Raw genomic sequence first — 17,977 nt, forward strand, 5'->3', positions numbered from 1 at the left:
GAGTTCAAGATTTCGACTCGTAGCTAGGACCACTGCGTGCGTGCATCGGTGTGCGTGCGCGCTAGAGAGAGAGAGAGAGAGAAGGTGAGAAAAAAGGATTAAGAAAAACGGAAAGCACGTACACGGCCGGGGACAGTTTGGTATTCTAGAGGGCGTTGTCAGATGGCAATTTGAATATGCAGTAGCTCTCTTTGACTAACACATCTCTGTTGATCTGAAGCTCTGAAGCCTTATAAAACCCCTTCACTTGCCATCTAAACCTCTCCTTTGATCCTGTGCTGGTTCAGAGTTTGGCAACTGGCTTGGCTTGCAGGGTTTGTGTCCGTGTGGCAACATGAGGTGCGCAGGTGTTCTTCTTCTGCTACTCCTGCTCTCCCTGTCTGCTCTGTCTGCTTCAGCTTCTGAAGCCAACGAGGTTAGTACTACTACTGACCACTACAATTCTGCCAACTAGTTGTAGTAACTTTGCAAGTGAAACTCAGGTTATTTTTCTGCTTCTTGTATAAAAATGCAGGAAAGGTTATTGCGAGAAAATGCGATGCCGATAACGGGTCGGAAATGGTTGAGAGGAAGGAAGGCAATGGCAGCTGCAGGTCGGCTGGGACATGGTGGTGTGGTGGTGGTGGAAGGCAAGGGAGGAGGAGAGGAGAAGAATAAGAAGAACACAGGTGCAAACACTGCCCATGTCCATGGAAATGGAAGCGAGAGAGCCGTAGATGTTGCCGTTGTCGGCAAGAGTGGCGGCAAGCACGGGTTTGCCGGCCTCGTGCCGTTCAGCTCCGATTACCGCACTCCGAGAACTCATCCACCAAGGAATAACTGAGAGAAAAAGAAAAGGCAAAGACTTTAGACTTCTTCTTGGTTGTTGCCACTGATTGATTTACTAGGGACTAATTTGAACCAGATAGTGTGTTTTTTGTGCTTTTCTTGTAGGCTCTTAATCTCTGATACCTCCCAAAAATTTTAGCACCCAGACTTGATCCTGTCATTAGCATTGCATTAGCGAAGCGTAGTTAGTTCAGTTATACTGCTTTTCTGACAGAATTAAATCACCTCTTAATGAGGGGCTGAAATGTGTCATTTCTGTTGTTCCAGGAGCAGCAAATCAAGAAGCAGATGCATCTGCTAAAGCTGTAAATCATGAGGTATGTGCATTCACCTGTGTGCAAGCTTGCACGAGTATCAGCTTCTACAGTTTGCTGATGTATGTTCTTGTTTGCATTTCAGGAGAAGCAGAGCAAGGGGGGAGCTTCAGCAGCAGCAACAACTCATCTGTCATGTTTCAGGAGCCAAGTAAGCATGACGATACTGCCGCCGCGGTGTCCAGGATGATGAGCATGGACTACAAGACGCAGGATGCTCGTCATCATCGACCGATCAACAACGATGCTCCGTTGGACCATGAGCTCGTCGAGAAGCCCTAGACACATTTTTGACTTAGCTAGCTAGATATCTACTAGCTATATATCGGAACATGAGATCGAGATGCTGACTCCTCTACCTTCATAGATACATGTATTTCTTCTCTGCTTTTTTTTTTGTCAGATACATATGGTAGTCATTAGTTAGCTGATAGCTAGCTAGGTAAGGTAGGTACCCGTTCTGACCCCAAGCAATATGTAGCATTATAGCCCATTCCTGGCCACTACGGTTGAGGAGATGGGCAGTTTTGGTGTGTGTGATATGTCCTCGGAGATTGGTGTGGGGAACATCTGTAATCTTTCAGCAACATTTCTGAAGTTGCAGAATTGTTTGGAACTGATGAAGATTATGATTAAGTTGACACACGTAAAATGAGAAAGCTATTAGCATATGATCGATTAAGTTTTAATTATTAGAAACTTGACAAATTGATATATTTGGTATTTTAAAACAACTTCTACATATCAAATTTTCACACAGAACACGCCGTTTAATAGTTTGAAAAGCACGTGCTAACGTAAACCGAGGTAAATCTATATCTTAATAAGAAAAGAATAGGACAAGGTGGTAACTGTCAGATAAGGTTTTCCTTACCAAAGGTACCAGAGAGGAGGGGTTATCGCACCCAGGTGGTAAGTCCCGTAACCACAATAACCATGGTGAAAAGTTAAAAACAGTATTTTTTTATTTAAATTTCTTTTGAACTTTGTGGGGTTATTAAGCCCTTACTGTTACGACCACCTGGTGGTAACCGGGGCCAAAGGGCCACTCTGCTGTTAAATGGACGGCGGCCCTTGTACTTCATGCTGTAGCATCATGTGAAGTGCAGCAGTATGTTCTTCAGGTCGTTCAGTTTGCAGTGATGGGGGAGGGACATGGAAGATTCACAGTTCCTTGAGTTGTTGGGCAATTTCTGACTTCGTTTGGCCCATGGCATTCGTCCGAAGTTCCAAACCAGCCCATCTAAAAAGAGTCTCGGGCTATTTTTGACTATAGGGAGTACTATCTCTCACCAAGGACAACCTTGCTAAGAGAAATTGGAAAGGCAGCAAGACATGTTTCTGCCACAAGGATGAAACTATCTGTCGCATCCTGATTTTCGTTTTAGGATTTATAAATTATTTAATACATTATCATTAAAATTTATATTAAATGTTCATTAATTTACAAGTGAAGTTAAATGTGGGAAATAAAATTTCTTAAATATAAAGCATGGATGGATTTAATTTTTATTAAATTCTTCATGGTTAATTATACTCTCTGGAATTTTCTCGGATTTTTCGGAGCTCAATTCCTAATTTTAATCATACAAACAACATTTCAGTAATTATCCACATATTAAATTAATCATTAAATGGTCTTATTATAATCTTTTTAAGTACTTTGAGTGTCCAAATATTTTCAGGATTTTTCTTGAAATTATTTGAGCATTGGAAGTATTTTTAACAATTCAAAGATCATTTCAGTGATTAATTTAATTGGAAAAGTAATAAAAATCATCTTCCTAGTCTTGGGCCCTTTTCAGCCCATTCCCTCCTTCTTCAGCCCAGCCGATCCAGCAGCTCCTCTTCCTGTCTCTATCAAGTCTGCTTTGTATCCCTCCTTTAATCAGTCCTTGGAAGAATAAGCCCAGCCGAAAGTCTTCTTTGCCTCCCTATCGCTACAGTACCATCTTCAACCTCCAGGCAGAGCCGAGCCAGCCGTCCCGTGCACAGTTGCCGTCGATTTCCCCTCCAAATCCGGTCTCCTCTCTCGTGTTATTTCAAAATTAGTTGAGGGGAAATATTCCTTTATATCTCCTCTACTTTTCCCCCAAGAATCGAACTTTATCCCGAAGAAATCAACGCGGAATCGAGCTCGGTTCGTGTTTATCTCTCCACCTAACCCTCGGATTTTCCGGCTCAAATCCTTTCGTTTGGAGTCCGATCTCCCTCACCCATGCCTATATAAAGGATCCCCTAGCTGCCCTCTTCCGTTTGCGTCGAGTCCAAGCCGCAGCCGTCGCCCGTAGCGCCGCCACCGCGTAGCCCTAGTCGTCGCCGTCGTTGTCGTCGCTTCAGCCGCGCCGCGCCGCTGCTGTGGTCGTCGCCGCCGCCTTACGTCGCCACCGTCGGGTTCGTGAGGAGGAGGAGCACCCCGTCCGCCCCTTTGCAGCCGCCGAAGACCGCCGGAGCGCCGCCGTCGACGTTGAGCCGAACCGTGCCGCCTTGGGACCTCGTCGCCGGCCGTCGTTTGTCGTCGTCCGTCGTTTTTCTTTGCACCGGTGAGCTCGCGTCGTCGTCCTCTTTGTGTTGGTGTCTTCAGATAGCCCAACCGAGCTCTCTATCGCCGGCGGAGTTGTGGTCCAGTGCCATCGCTGCGATGATGTCATCGCGACATCATAAATCTTTTTTTAGTTTTTCTGTATTAGATAAAATCTGATTAAACTTCGGAAATTCATAATTAAATCATCATAACTCGGATTTGAGTCATTCAAGTTGCTAAATTCACTTAAAATCATGATCTACATGTTTGTTTACTTTTTATATACTGTTTATTTGGTTTTTATTAGTTTTTTTCTTCGTTTTACGTGTTAGCTCGTCGTTTCCGTTGTTGCGAAGGTTCGCGAGTGCGTCGAAACTGGTTTAGAAGACTATTTGAAGACCGATTATTGCAAGGCAAGTCACACAGATCCTAAACACAATCCAATCCTTTGAGCATGTTGATCCTATATTTAAATTCTCTATTTATTTCAACTGTGCATTTATTTTCGAATGTCACCGGATGGTGTGAACCTATTCCTTTTGTTATGGCCAAATTGCATTGATTACTCTATTCCTCGATACCTTGGGTAACAAATTGATTAGTTTGAACCTTATATATTGGTTTGGTTCAGCTAAAAGCTATATATATATATATATATATATATATATATATATATATATATATATATATATATATATATATATATATATATATATATATATATATATATATATATATATATAAATTGATTGGTGCTATATGGAGTATGGGCTCCAAGATTCAAATTGAGTATATACCCAATTTGAATGAGTATGAAATTTTTTTAAATGTTTAGATATGAACATTAACTTCTTTACTAACAAGTTTGAACTGAGTTTAAACTTTTTTTTTTAGATTTTAGTTCTAAGTATATAACATCCAAACATATAATTCGTTAGGTATGTAATAATGAATTGTGAAATAAAGTTGAGTTTGAGTTGTTTTGTTGTTAGGTATTTGTATGAATCAAATTCATATACCTAGGTATATACTCACAATTTGAAAATTTTAAAAAATTTGAGAGAATTTGTGTGTTTTATACATTGGAGCCCGGGCACCATGGAGTCCCATATGTGTATCATATATATATATATATATATATATATATATATATATATATATATATATATATATATATATATATATATATATATATATATATATATATATATATATATATATATATATATATATATATATATATATATATATATATATATATATATATATATATATATATATATATATATATATATATATATATATATATATATATATATATATATATATATATATATATATATATATATATATATATATATATATATATATATATATATGCTTAGCCATGCTTAGAAACATTAGCTTATTAATAGGATGAATCATACTACATTATTATTTATGATTATATTCAATGGTAGCCCATGATGGTTAATCGTGTTATGATAATTAAAACTTGACAATGGTGGGTTGTGAGCACATGGTTTTAAAGGTCGTGCTCATGACAATTAAGGACCGGTTCGCGAGCTACTGTTGTGAGACATTAACTGTACCAACCACAAGCCAGCGTGGGCAACGGCTTTACCTTTTGTATAGCATGATTCATTGTGGGGTGCCAGACTGAGAAGCGGCGAGAAGTCCGTGGGGGGTCGCTGGGGAGTCCATGCCTCTGGTTATATTTATAGAGGGGGTGATTATGATCCAGGAATGGTGCACTGTGGTGAGTTGTGTTGTGCTGAGGGTATTTTCATAGCCTCTATTCAGGTACTTTCCAGTATCGCGACGCATGGTAGACATGATGTTGAGGCTGTGTCTTGTGGGTACAGTGGTACACCTCTGGCCAAAGTAAAACTATTTGAATAGCCGTGCCCGCGGTTATGGGCGGGTTGAGCAATGTTTTTCGTGATTAGTCTCATACCTCTCACAAAAATTATTGATGCTATAACTGGTAATAATTTGCTTAGCTTCTGGTTTGGAGTTAGATCTGTACAACCGGGTATGGTTGTTCAGGATGGTTGGGCCTGAGCAGTATGGGTGTGCTGTTCAGTGTTGATTAAAATTGATGATTAATTACTCTACTGTTTTACTTCTCTTAAATGTTTGCTAAATGCTGCTTTTGCAAATGAGCCTATATTATGCCAGGTATCCTTGTACACTTGCATATTTGCTGTGTGATTTGTTGAGTATGTCATATGCTCACCTTGCAATAATCAATCAACCTCCTTTGAAGAGAAAGGATCCAGAAGGAGAAGACGTTTGGCTTATACCCCAGTTGAGCTGCCTGTGGGAGTGGAGCTGAATTCATCGCTAGACCGTTAATCCGTTGCTGTTTTTCTTTTCTTTTGTAAGTATGCAACGTTATTATTATGATGGATTTGTATATTAAATTGTCAGTTTGTGTACCTCGGCTGATTCCTAGACGAGGATTTTATGCACAAATTAGTTCGGAAATTACTAGTGAATTTCCGGGCTTGACACTATCCAACATTTATTCTTTCAGTGCCGCTTATCTCGCTTGGTGTGGTCTGTAATTCATTTGGCTTCTAATCTGAAACCTCCTCGCAATGTTGGTCATATGTTTGGGAGTTGGCTATCATGTGTCCCCAAAGAAATGAGGAATCTGCTTTTGATGGGTGCAACAGCTCTGTGTTGGTCCATTTGGCTAAGTAGGAATGGAGTAATCAAGATGGTGTCTTCTCCTTCGCAGGTTATCACCTTAGTTACCCGGTGGCTATGTACCTGGGCTATCCTCCACCAACCAGGACTGCGGGATACTATTACAGTGATATCTCGACAGTTGGACCAGGTAGTACATGAGTTTTTTACCCAGGAGCATGGGTGGCGGTCTAGTCTACGGATTGATAGCTATTAAGATATACGGTGGTATCTCGACAGTTGCAGTTGGACCAGGTGGAACAGGAGTTTTTTTACCCAGGAACATGGGTGACGGTCTAGTTTACGGATTGATAGCCAATAAGATATACTCTCTCCATTCCAAATTGATCTACATATTTTATATGTAGATCAAGACCAAGAAAAGCTAATAACTCTCTCATACTATATTTACTCTAGCAACAAACTTAATGCATGCACCATCCCCACTATTTTCTAGCCAATAGCAAATCAAGATATTGCATTATGAATGAACACAGATGTGTAGATCATTTAATAATAACCTAAAAAAACTATATGTAGATCAATTTGTAATGGAGGGAGTATGTTTCTGTCAAACTTTTGTACTTTGGAGATGTTCTAGTTGTTTCTTTCCTTTTTTGGCTGTGTGTATTTTATGCAGAGGCCGGGGGTGACTTAGTTTAATTGTATCATTTTTGATGTAATTAATTGAGTCTAAATAAAGTTTCCATTATCTCAAAAGGGAGTACTATCTTCTATTTTAGATTGAGAGAACTGAGAACATGATAATTCTGTGAGACTCTGTTCAAATTTTCTTCTAGCGGCACTTCTTCCCTATGTCGAGCGACTTCGGCACAGTGGGGGCCAGCCAAGTGTAAGCTGTTTTTATGGCTGGCACTGGCACGGTTTTTGGATGCAACGCATGGATGGACAACCACTCGTTGTGTCATTTTTGTGCATAGGAGGAGACGGTAAACCACATCCTGATCGAGCGCGTCTTTGCTCATAAAGTTTGGCTTTACGTGCTAACCTTTGGCAGAGGCGACCTTTCGTCGGACCGACATGCCCTGCTTCACGAGTGGTGGCACTGGCACCTTTCGAGGGGTCGACTGGGCAAGTAGCTCAAATGAGGTTTTGATACTCCCATCGTTCTCGTCTCTTGGCATCTTCGCGTCATCGACGATATTCTCTCTTAAATGCCGTAGATAGTGTTTGGTTGTAAGGATGGTTGTAAGGATGGGATATGATTGAATAACATGGGACGAATCTACTTTTTGAGATGTTTGATTTAAGGGTGAGTGGGATGGGTTGATCCCTGGAGAGAAATATTCCTCTCAGATCCGGGACCAATCCATCCTGCAAAATCTCGCGGATGAGCTCGTCTCACCTGGAACGGGCTCACGGCGTGAGGCGCGCCGCTTCACCCCGTTCACTCGCTCGCACTGTCCCCTTTCACTCACATCGTCGCACTCCGCTCGTGCTCCTCCGCCCACTGTGAGTGATGACGATGGCGGGCTCGAGCGGCAGCAGGCAGCTCGGGCGACGACGACGAATGGGGGCTTGGCGACGACAGATTCGGTGATGGGGAGGACGGCAGCGGCGAATCCAGAGGCGGGGAGGGCTGCGACGGAGGATCTCGAGGAGGGGAGGGCTGCAGCAGCGGATCCGGAGGCGAGGAGGGCTACGGCGACGACGGGCGAGGGTGAGTGCTTCGACGGTGGCGGCGGCAGGAGGCTTGGCAATGGCGGATTCGGTGGTGCGGCGACGACGACGACGACGAGTGAGTGTGAGTGCTCCGGCTGCGGCAGCGTCGATGACGATGGTCGTTGACGGTGGTTGCAAACGACGTCCATCCCATCTCTCCCTCGCCTCTTTAACCAAAAAAAAATTTGGATAGTCCCATCCTACAAACCAAACATGTGAATGGAATCATCCCAACCCCAAAATCAATGATGGTTTCATTCCATCCCACCTAGTCCCGAAAACAAACTCATGCTTAAGTGATCGATTGGATTAACAAGGAGAGGCAATAGTGGATGGAAGCGAACGCTAGCCCATTAGATGTTTTGTTAACTGTCTAGTTCTTTTTTTACATCCCGGTCCATTTAGAATGAGGTATGTGTGGCCCATATGAGCCGTGTGCGCATGTGTAGTACCACCTTGCTATTTTAACAAGGGTGAAACCAACTTATAAGGCCTTGTCCCTTCAACCATGCCACTCTCAGGTTAACCCTTTTACACAAAGCGATGACGAAAGTGTAAATAGGGTGGCATGTGTAAGTGGGCTCGTTCATCGGATGGGCTGGCTACGCGGTTCTACAGGAAGGGTTGTTACATTTTTGCTGCTAGTCTTTTCCTGTTGTCTGAAATAGTTATTTTTGTTCTTGTTTTCCATGTATTCCTCGGCGACCATCTAGTTCTTGTTCTCTATGTATTCCTCGGCAACCACCTAGGCAAGTCATATTCCCTCCCATCCAAAAAAAAGGTGAGGGAGTAGATGTTCTCTTTTTCCTTCTAACTAGCAAAAGTACCCGTGCGTTGCACCGGGTGATTACGGAGTGTGTATATTGACCAAAAGTGTTGTTTGGTCTAGCAAAAGTGCCTGTGTGTTACAATGTGAAGCGTACAGATTAGAAAAATATGCAATTAATTAAAATACAAATTCGCTGAAATATTTGGTATTTTTAAGTAGGTATGTGTATAATTAAATAAATTTACAAGTAAAGCAAGTGTGAGAAATAAAATGACATGGTTAAATTTAATTTTTTTTAAATTCTCCATGATTAGTTACGCTCTTTGAAATTATATTTGAATTTTTCAGAGCTTAATTGTTAATTTTATTAATACAAACGTCATTTAACAATTATTTACTTGGAAAAAGAAAGAAAATACTTCCTTTTAGGTTTGCTTCGAAATAAACACATTCAATAACTTATAATTGTAATGCTTCTGAAAAAATGAGCACTAAAAATGAACTTATTCTCTTTTTTTAGGCCTGAGGGACCTAAAATAGACTTATTTCCGGCCCTTGCCGGTCGGTCCACGGCCTTTTGTGCACGCGCAAGTGCACTTCCCCTCCCCAGGCCACAACCTGGGCTTGGGCCAGAAAAGTGGCCTCACTCTCGATCCCTCTTGGGCTGATTTCGGCCTGGACGACACCGATCGTCCGATCTTTAGGGTCTTGATCGGACGGCCGAGCGTCGATATCGGGGAAACAAAACCCTAGCCCATTTCCCTCCCTCCCATCTCACATCGCCGCCCTCCCCTCCGCGCCCCCGAGCGGCGGCGACGGCGCCCCTCTTCCCGCGAGCGGCGGCGGCGGCGCCCTCCCCCACAACCAACGGCGCGGCGCCCTCTCCCCGAACAACGGCGGCGTGGAGGCGGCTGCGGCCCGGCGGGAGCGGGAGGGGCGGCGGGCCGGACCTCGCCTCCGCCAGATCTGGCGGCATGGAAGCGGCTGTGGTCCGGCGAGGGCAGGAGAGGCGGCGGCGTCATCTCTTTCTCTCTGTGCATGGTGGGGAGGTGCGGCAGTGGTGGTGGTGGCGGATGTCATGGAACGCTGGTCGGGCCTCGCCTCCGCCAGATCCGGCGGTGTGGAGGCAGCTGCAGCCCGGCGGGGGTGGGAGGGGCGGCGGGCCGGACCTCGCCTCCGCCAGATTCGGCGGCATGGAGGCGGCTGCGGTTCGACGGGGGCGGGAGAGGTGGCGGCGTCGTCTCTTTCTCTCTCTCTCTGTGAATGGTGTCGGTTCTCCTGGTGATGCTAACCGAATAGGACTTGGTATAATTCAAACCAAGTCCTATTCGCCCAAACAGAAACAAAGTCCTAATCAGCTCAAATGAAAACAGATGGGAGTTTGTTTCCTATTTTTGTGGAATCGGACATATTCTTTTTTTTTCCCGATTTTTCTTTTACCGCGTTGATGAATCGGATTCGTTCCGGTTTTTTTTCACCCGGTTTTTTTAACGGACGATGGAAGCACCTCTTATTTTTTAAATAGTAGTAGATATACTTTTGTGCAACTCTTTTGTACGTCCGAAAAAAAACAATCTCAGTTCAAGCTTCCACGGGACTGTTGTCCGTTGAATTGAAACTCAAGCAAGCATAGCAGCTCTCACCAACAGGAAACATATATAGCAGCTCTCACATGCCAGTTGCGTGCCTCCTGTTACCGGGAGTTCCAAGAAGAAAAAAAGAGAAAAAGCCTCTCCCTTCCCTTGCCGTAGCAGCTGCCCATCCAAACAAACAATCAAGCAGAGCCAATGGCAGCCGTGGCGAACCCGACCACGCGCGCTTTCCACTCCTCGCCCATGCCGCCGCCGAGATCACTACGCCACCAAACGCGCCGCGTGGGCGACGACGGCGACGCGTAGCCAATAATACACCGCGCGCGACATGACGAATTGACGATGACGAGACGGCCGCGGCCAGGACGCCCCCGCGCGCGTTGGCGCCTACGGCGAGGCGACACAGCGGGAGGAGGGCGAGACACCTGTTGCTGTTATGGACGTCGACTTCTGAGCTCGAGAGCATCATATTCCTCTGAATATTTTCAGTTTTTTTTCCTTTTTACCTACGAGATGAGTTCAGGCCCTGTTTACATGCCACGCAAAAAATTTTACGCCTATCATATCGAACGTTTAAACATCTACATAAAATATTAAATATAGGCTAAAACATAACTAATTGCACATATTACGACTAATTTACAAGATGAATTTTTTAGCCTAATTGCTTCATGATTTGATAATGTGGTGCTACAGTAAATATTTACTAATGACATGTTAATTAGGCTTAATAAATTCATCTCGCGGTTTACTGACGGATTCTGTAATTATTTTTTATTAATACCCGAACATCTCATGTGATACTCTACATAATATCCGATGTGATACGTTAAAATTTTACACCCGTGAATCTAAACAACCCCTCCGTTTCGCCATGGAAAGCAACCTCCACTTGTGATGAGCTGTGAGGGTGTAAGATGAGATGGACGTGCTACCTAACCTGACTCACACTCCTGACAAGGGAAGGAAGAAAGGGCATAAAAAAGGTCACTTATGCTGTGGATAACACAGCAGGGGTGGCGGCTCCCTTGAATGTCTACAGGACATATGCTGGCGATATCAGAAACAGTCCCAGGCGATCTCTCCAAGAGCATACGTCAATCCCGGCAGAAAACAACGATGTTGGAGACCAGAAAATCGGTGCTTTCGTAGGTAGATATCACAAGGATATCATTTAGTAGTAACACAAGATTTCTGCAGGAGAGGCATGAGAGACCCACACTGATGGTGATATCAGCCAAACATGCAAGCAGAGTAAGGAATTGCTTATTGACATTTTTTTTCTGATGCAAGTTCTGGATAGTTCATCCACAAGAGCACCGATGAGGATCTCTACAGATTACAGATACAAACTGGTTATATATATATATATATATATATATATATATATATATATATATATATATATATATATATATATATATATATATATATATATATATATATATATATATATATATATATAGTGTGTGTGTGTGTGTGTGTGCATATCTGCAGTAATAATATCCAGGTAAACGTCTCCAAAATGGTACAGCGCCGGTACACCGGCAAGGCCAGCACACTCACCACTACCAGGTCAAGCCCGGTATCGAGAGGTACTCATTCATTTCATATATGTACAGATGAAAGAACAACCCAACACATATGTCAAAGCTATTCACAAACACGACACAAACCCTCCTGCAAGCTCATATTTGTCAAGGACGGACGGTCTTATTCCCGAACCACCTCTATATCTTCTCCGAGAACAGACACCTACAAGCGTACAGAGCTTCTGCTAGCTGCCTTCGACGGACAAAGCTGCTGCTGCTGAACACCTGATGGGTTCCATCTACATTACCTTGGTATAAAGCTGCTGCTTCTTCTTCTTCTAGTTTCAAAACTGGCAAGAAGTGCCCAGCCTCTGCAACGGACGAGGGCCATCAGCAGCGGCGTGCTTCCGGGCTCGGAAGGCGCTCGGGAGCAGCTCCTGGAACTTGTCGAGGAATGCGCTCCACTCATCAGAGCCCATGTCGGACAGCTTCACAAAACTGGCGCTGGGAGGGAGAAGCTCATTGGCACTCCTGCTACCAGACTGATGCTCACTACCTTTGCCACTATAGTTAGTTTTAGCAGTCACCTTGTTCTTGGGAACACCTTTGTGGTAGGCTCTAGCTTTCCCAATGAAACCGAGCCCCTTAAATGATGCTGATAACTTTGAGACTGAAGGAATATGCTTCGAAAACGGATTTTTCAAGTTGCCAGCATCATCTTTGAACATATCTTCATCATCATCCTCTTCATCACCATCATCATCCTCTTCCTCTTCACCATCTTCCTCATCACACTCATCTAACTTTGACAGTGGATTTCTGTGACTAGCATTCATGAGCCCGAACTTGCTGAAAGATGGTAATTCAGATGCATCTGAACCATCTTCGCTGTCGATAGAGAACTGGGTGATGCCATCATTGTCATCTTCAACTCCGGCTTCTGGAAGAAATAGCTCTCTTTTCTTGACCCACTTCCTTGCCTCCATGCAAAGAAGCTCAAGCTCACTTGGCTCCTCTTCTTTCCCAGTGAATTGCCTACTCATCATCTCTCCTATCTCTGATAAGCAGAGGCCAAATGCTGCAGCTTCTTTGAGAAATATTGTTGATAGCACCAGCACCCTCAGACATGCTCCACGGATAAAGGGCAGCTCCAAGCGAAGCATTTCAGCATCTTTTACAGGATCCAGATTTGCAATGTATTCGAGTTCCTCCTCAGTGAAAGGAATGGATGCCTGTGGCCAGTGAATCCATTCAAAGTAAGGGTCTTCTAGACTTTCTGGAAGACAGAGACCATGGTCAATAGGAATGAGTTCAGTCTGCACTCCAAAATTGTCAGGCCCAGGTCCAAGCTTCCTAACCAGAAGATTTCCTGCGTGCCTGTCCGTGTTGAATATTCTGATGTCAAGTATGCCAATCCTGTGCACTGCAGATACAGGGAAGCTTGATGTCCCATGGTCACTAGCATCATAATCATGAGCAATAAATTGCTGCAATGATGCAAGCTTGCTCACAGCCTGCAATTTGTTGTGGAAGACTTTACTTTTGCAGCTGACAGTATCATTCACATTGAACACAGAGTGCGTGATCTTGACCAGCATTGTGGGTGGGACATTTGCAAAGTTATCATGGTCAAGAAGGTAAGCAGCAACCTCTCGGAGCCCAGTCTCACCGACCGGTACTGATCTTTTGAGGCCTGGCAGTCCAAGGGTCTTCCCCACAAAACCTTTAGGATTATTTGGAGCAAATGGTTCTTCATCTGTTGGCTTGACAATTGCAACACGTTCCCCGTAAATGTTCTTGAAGTAGTATGCGCCACCCATGCCACTATTAACAGGTACCGGGTCAACACCATTCCTTATGGCTTCCACAACATCCTTAGCAAGCTGCTTCATCCGAGAAGAGGGGCTCAAACATCCAAGGATTTCAATGGGTTCGCTGTGATCTTGCTCCTGCACATCATGAGCAGTAGGAGAGAGGCAAGGAGTTGAGCTGCTCCGGTGCATTTGATTCTTTCTGAGGAGCAGTGGTGAGTCATTGCGAATACTGCTGAGATCATTATTCAGAACCAGATCACCAAAGGTCAGTGAGCTCTCCTCTGTGGGTACCTTGAGGGCTACCTGGAGCTTCTTTTTCACAGTGTGTGCATTTTCTCCCCTCTCCAGTTCAATGCCCAGGACATAACCATTTTCAGTTTGGACAAAGACTCTTTTCCAACTACATGATCTCCCCTCAGTTCTGCTGCTTGCAGGATATTCACTGCTGAAGCTCCGATCCAGTACTGCAACGGCCATCTGTGTCTGAACAGGACAATCCAAGTCCCTGGACATAGAGTGGCTGAAAGAAGCTACCTTTATCTTCTTGCCCTCCTCCTCTCGTCTACTCCACCAAGGAAGCAAACAAACAGGCAGCAAGAGGAAGAAAGGCAGAATCTTCCAACTGATCACTGCTGAGCAATGGAGAATAGATTATAGAGCAAGGCGTCTCCACCAACTCCGCGTCAACTGGAAGCACTTTATCGCATAATTGAGCAGCAAATATCCTGAGAACGAAGAATTGAACCATGAAACCTAAAATATTTATAAAAAAAAGGGTAGCTTTTCAACATTCACAGGTTTAAGTAAGTTTAGGGCAAAGCTAGGAAGTATCTAAGACAACCATCCATGGTACAAAAGCAATTCAAGGGAAAATATATGGATATTTGACACAATAAATTGTCTACAGTGCTGCCTTAATCGAGCCTCAACTTGTTTCAACAAACAAATGTCTTTAGATCATCTGTACCGCTGCAAGCGTCAATCTAGTTTCCGAAATTTTGTAACTATAGTTCCGTAACACCGAGCACATCTTGCCAAGTTGGTTTACTTCTGGTTTTCATACTTCTCAGAGTCAGAGGTACACAACTACACAAGCCTTTTGTCGACAGCTATGGGAGTCATCAAAGCCGGTAAGAGAAATAGCTTGTACTACCATAGTTTTGTCCATCATGTATGACAGCAAGCTCCGGTCTGAACCCCGGACAGACAATATCATCAGTTGATGGTAAAATTTTAAAATATACGGCAGAAATCATGTGGAAAACACCCCGCCAATAACATACAGAAGGCCAACATAGAACAAACGAAACTCTTAGCAGTTCTAATTACTCCGTAAGTTAGATCGAGACTAGTTTTTTTTGGGGGGGGGGGGGGGGGGGGGTCTGATGAAAGCCGGTCATAAGAATCAGTCAACCACACGGTGGAAACATGGTGATTTTCGAATGGTAAGTCTATAAAGCATAGTGTAGTCATCTAAAATAATCTCGATCACTACAAGTGCAGCAGATAGATTTAAATCCCATACAATACAACCATGAGTGAACCAGAATATAGATTAAAGGAAATGATCTCTGGAAAAGCTACACAGCTCCATTTAACAAATACCCCCAGCACACAGCAAATCGATTTCCCGTACACAGAATCAAAAACAAAATCACTCAAAATTCGATCCTAGAAATTCTCCACTTCTCTGCTACATCAACTTGTTCGCACTGCATGTAAAACGACAAAATACGAACTCACAAAAACAACTCCAAAAAAAACTCTCACGAACTGGCTGAGTCCTAAAACTCGGCGCAAAAAATCGATACATGAATAAAACGAGAGTTGCATCAAAATTTAGAGAGGGAGTGAACCGCACATGAATCTAACATATTCCGAAGTGATTAGACGAGAACCAGATCACACACATTTCGATCGACCAAAACCAAAAAAAAGTCACTGGGAAATCACGAAACTACACACGATCCCCAAACATTCGCAAATCCTGCACCGTTCACCGGCGAAATCCTCAGACAACGGCTTGAGGAACTGCGATCACACGCTAAACCGAAAACGAGAACACAACAAGCCGAAATCTCCCGCAGGGAACTCACATCCATCAAAGCACAACACCGTGAGACTCATCCGAACAAAAAAAAAATCCCGATATCTCCATCCCGCTGCCCGCTAGCCCCGCACAACACCGTGGTTGGCATGACATCCATCGTCCCAGGCAGCACACAAGCCGAGTGGAGGAGGAGGAGGGCAGGAGTCGCAGGCAGGCAGAACTCACCGGCGGGACGGATCTGGGCGCTCGCGGGCGGGGAAATGGCCGGAGCGCCGCCTCGTCCACCTCCGGCAGCGGGGATCCGGCGGGGGCGCGCGTCGCCGGCGCAGATCCGACGGCCGGCCGGTGCGCCGTACGCCTCTCCCGCCGCGGTGGCGCGTCCTTTTTTTTTTCTCTTTTTTTTTCGTTTTTTTTTCCTTTTCTCCCTTGGCCTCTGCGCGCTTAACTCGAAGAGGCCCTAGGTGACGGGTTAATCTAAACCGTGGTTAAGGCGATCCCCCTTGGCGCCATCTTATAGCCTTGCAATTTTGCGATAGGACCCTTCGAAATTTTACTATTTTGACGGAAAGGTCCTTTGCCTCCTGGGATCGCGACAAAAAGAGCGCCACTTGCGTTGCACGTCGCTACAACGTTGCTTATGTTGCAAAAACAAAACCGCAGGGTCGTGCACGGCCAAGAAAAATGAGAGGTAAGCTTCTTTGGATTGATCAAGGTGTGATGTTAAATCTTTGGGAGATAGTTCGAAGAATTGGATTTTTTTTCTTGTGGAATGGATGTGTTGAATTGTATCAGTGCTATATTACTTCACTTTTGTAGGTTGAAATCTATTGCTACGTTCATCTCAAAATATAACAAGTTTTAAATTGATAAGACATATTATGGTACTACAAATCTAAATAGGGTCTATATTATGATTTATCTCGTCCACTTAAATGTTGATATATTTTTGGATGAAGGGATTAGCATTTTAGTGAAACCACTAATTTTTATTAAAAAATCAATTATCATTTAAAGTTTGTGAATAATAAGGCATATATTTTAAGACTAATACTTGGATATATAGCACTGACGCTCTTTATTTGTTGTATGTGATGTGATTTCTTATCATTCCTTCAAATTTATCGAGGACATTCCTTAAAACCAACACAGATGAATTTAAACTATGCAATTAATTTTTTTCCAAATTTCTCCATATTGTTTTGCTAGTCATACATACACCTCGAACTAAAACACGGGGTGATCAAATTTTGGATATATTTTATGAATTATCGTGGTTGCTCGTTTCAAGTTTTAGTTTTGTCTATTTAGTCTACAGTTTTGCAAACCATTTGTCGATTATGGGAATTGGCAATGATAAAATGGGATAGCACATAAGAACTAAAAGTTGATGGATGATAAAGACAAGGATTTAGATAGATTCAGATCCTCTCGATGAGAGAGAATACCCTACTACTGTTTAGAGATTGTATACGTAGAGGAAAACGTAAACGGGCACGCATAAGTTTCCTAATCTACCACATAGCAGTACTCAATCAAGACTCTAGGCCCTGTCATAGAACACAAGACAATATTGCAACCAAGTACTACTCTATTACATAATGGCAAATTTTGCTACAGGACATCGCAATTGTGTGTATTTAGCTCAGGGACACCGCGAAAGTGAACATTTGGGGGGAAAACATCCCATAATCTTGGATATTTGCCCACGGACACCGCGCCGTCTCCTCTCCACTTGACGTGTTGACGTGGCAAACGGGAGGCTGTTTTTTGGCCCGGTCGGACGCAAATACCCCTCGGCCTTATCTCCTCATATCCACTCGCATATACCGCCGCCGTCGCGCGGCGCCACCCCCTCACCCATGGCGAGCTCGCCGGAGACAACCGTACCACCGGAGAGCACACACATGGGTTCACCTCCGCCATCCCATTCCCCTTCTCCTCCTCCTCCTCTCCAAGGAGACCACTCCCTACCAACCGACGCTCCACCGGAGCCATCCCCGCAGCCCCACCACGCCACCCCGATCTCGCCGCCGTCTCAAGGTCAGGCCACCAAGGAGCGACCCAGGGTGGAAGAACCGCAACCTCCGATCGATGGGACCCCCGGTGCGGCGGGCCCGCCAGCGCAGCCTTCGTTCTTCTCCTTGCTAGAGCTGGGTACCTCGGCGGCACCACCTGCA

At 44.1% G+C, this 17,977-nt stretch overlaps 2 protein-coding genes and 2 long non-coding RNA genes across 6 annotated transcripts; 3 read left to right on the forward strand and 1 right to left on the reverse strand.

Moving 5' to 3' along the window:
• The first annotated feature begins 268 nt into the window (after positions 1-268).
• Positions 269-1,794, forward strand: LOC107277227 (uncharacterized). Of its 2 annotated transcripts, none has more exons than XM_015755940.3 (4): positions 269-415; positions 515-668; positions 1,096-1,145; positions 1,228-1,794. In XM_015755940.3, exons 1-4 carry the CDS (start codon positions 335-337, stop codon positions 1,330-1,332), a joined length of 390 nt encoding a protein of 129 aa, XP_015611426.1. In that variant the 5' UTR covers positions 269-334; the 3' UTR covers positions 1,333-1,794. The 2 variants fall into 2 exon arrangements, 1 of the variants encoding a protein (XP_015611426.1); XR_010735154.1 differs by having other exon boundaries at positions 275-415; positions 515-837.
• A 1,284-nt stretch (positions 1,795-3,078) lies between these two features.
• LOC136351665 (uncharacterized) lies at positions 3,079-4,121 on the forward strand. Its single transcript, XR_010734850.1, has 2 exons — positions 3,079-3,685; positions 3,999-4,121. It is a non-coding gene; the product is annotated as an uncharacterized lncRNA (long non-coding RNA).
• Positions 4,122-5,040: 919 nt separating this feature from the next.
• On the forward strand, positions 5,041-7,080 carry LOC107278901 (uncharacterized). The gene is made up of 2 exons (XR_001539819.3): positions 5,041-6,049; positions 6,206-7,080. It is a non-coding gene; the product is annotated as an uncharacterized lncRNA (long non-coding RNA).
• Positions 7,081-11,896: 4,816 nt separating this feature from the next.
• On the reverse strand, positions 11,897-16,283 carry LOC4347357 (phosphatidylinositol 4-kinase gamma 5). Of its 2 annotated transcripts, none has more exons than XM_015756546.3 (2): positions 16,026-16,283; positions 11,897-14,475 (listed from the first exon to the last, which is right to left on the reverse strand). In XM_015756546.3, the coding sequence occupies exon 2, from the start codon at positions 14,261-14,263 to the stop codon at positions 12,281-12,283; it is 1,983 nt and encodes a 660-aa protein (XP_015612032.1). In that variant the 5' UTR covers positions 14,264-14,475; positions 16,026-16,283; the 3' UTR covers positions 11,897-12,280. The 2 variants fall into 2 exon arrangements, with proteins under 2 accessions (XP_015612032.1, XP_015612033.1); XM_015756547.3 differs by having other exon boundaries at positions 11,897-14,503.
• Between the last annotated feature and the right edge of the window lie 1,694 nt (positions 16,284-17,977).

This window comes from Oryza sativa, chromosome 9, assembly GCF_034140825.1.
Source record: "Oryza sativa Japonica Group chromosome 9, ASM3414082v1".
In the NCBI taxonomy this organism is placed as follows: domain Eukaryota; kingdom Viridiplantae; phylum Streptophyta; class Magnoliopsida; order Poales; family Poaceae; genus Oryza; species Oryza sativa.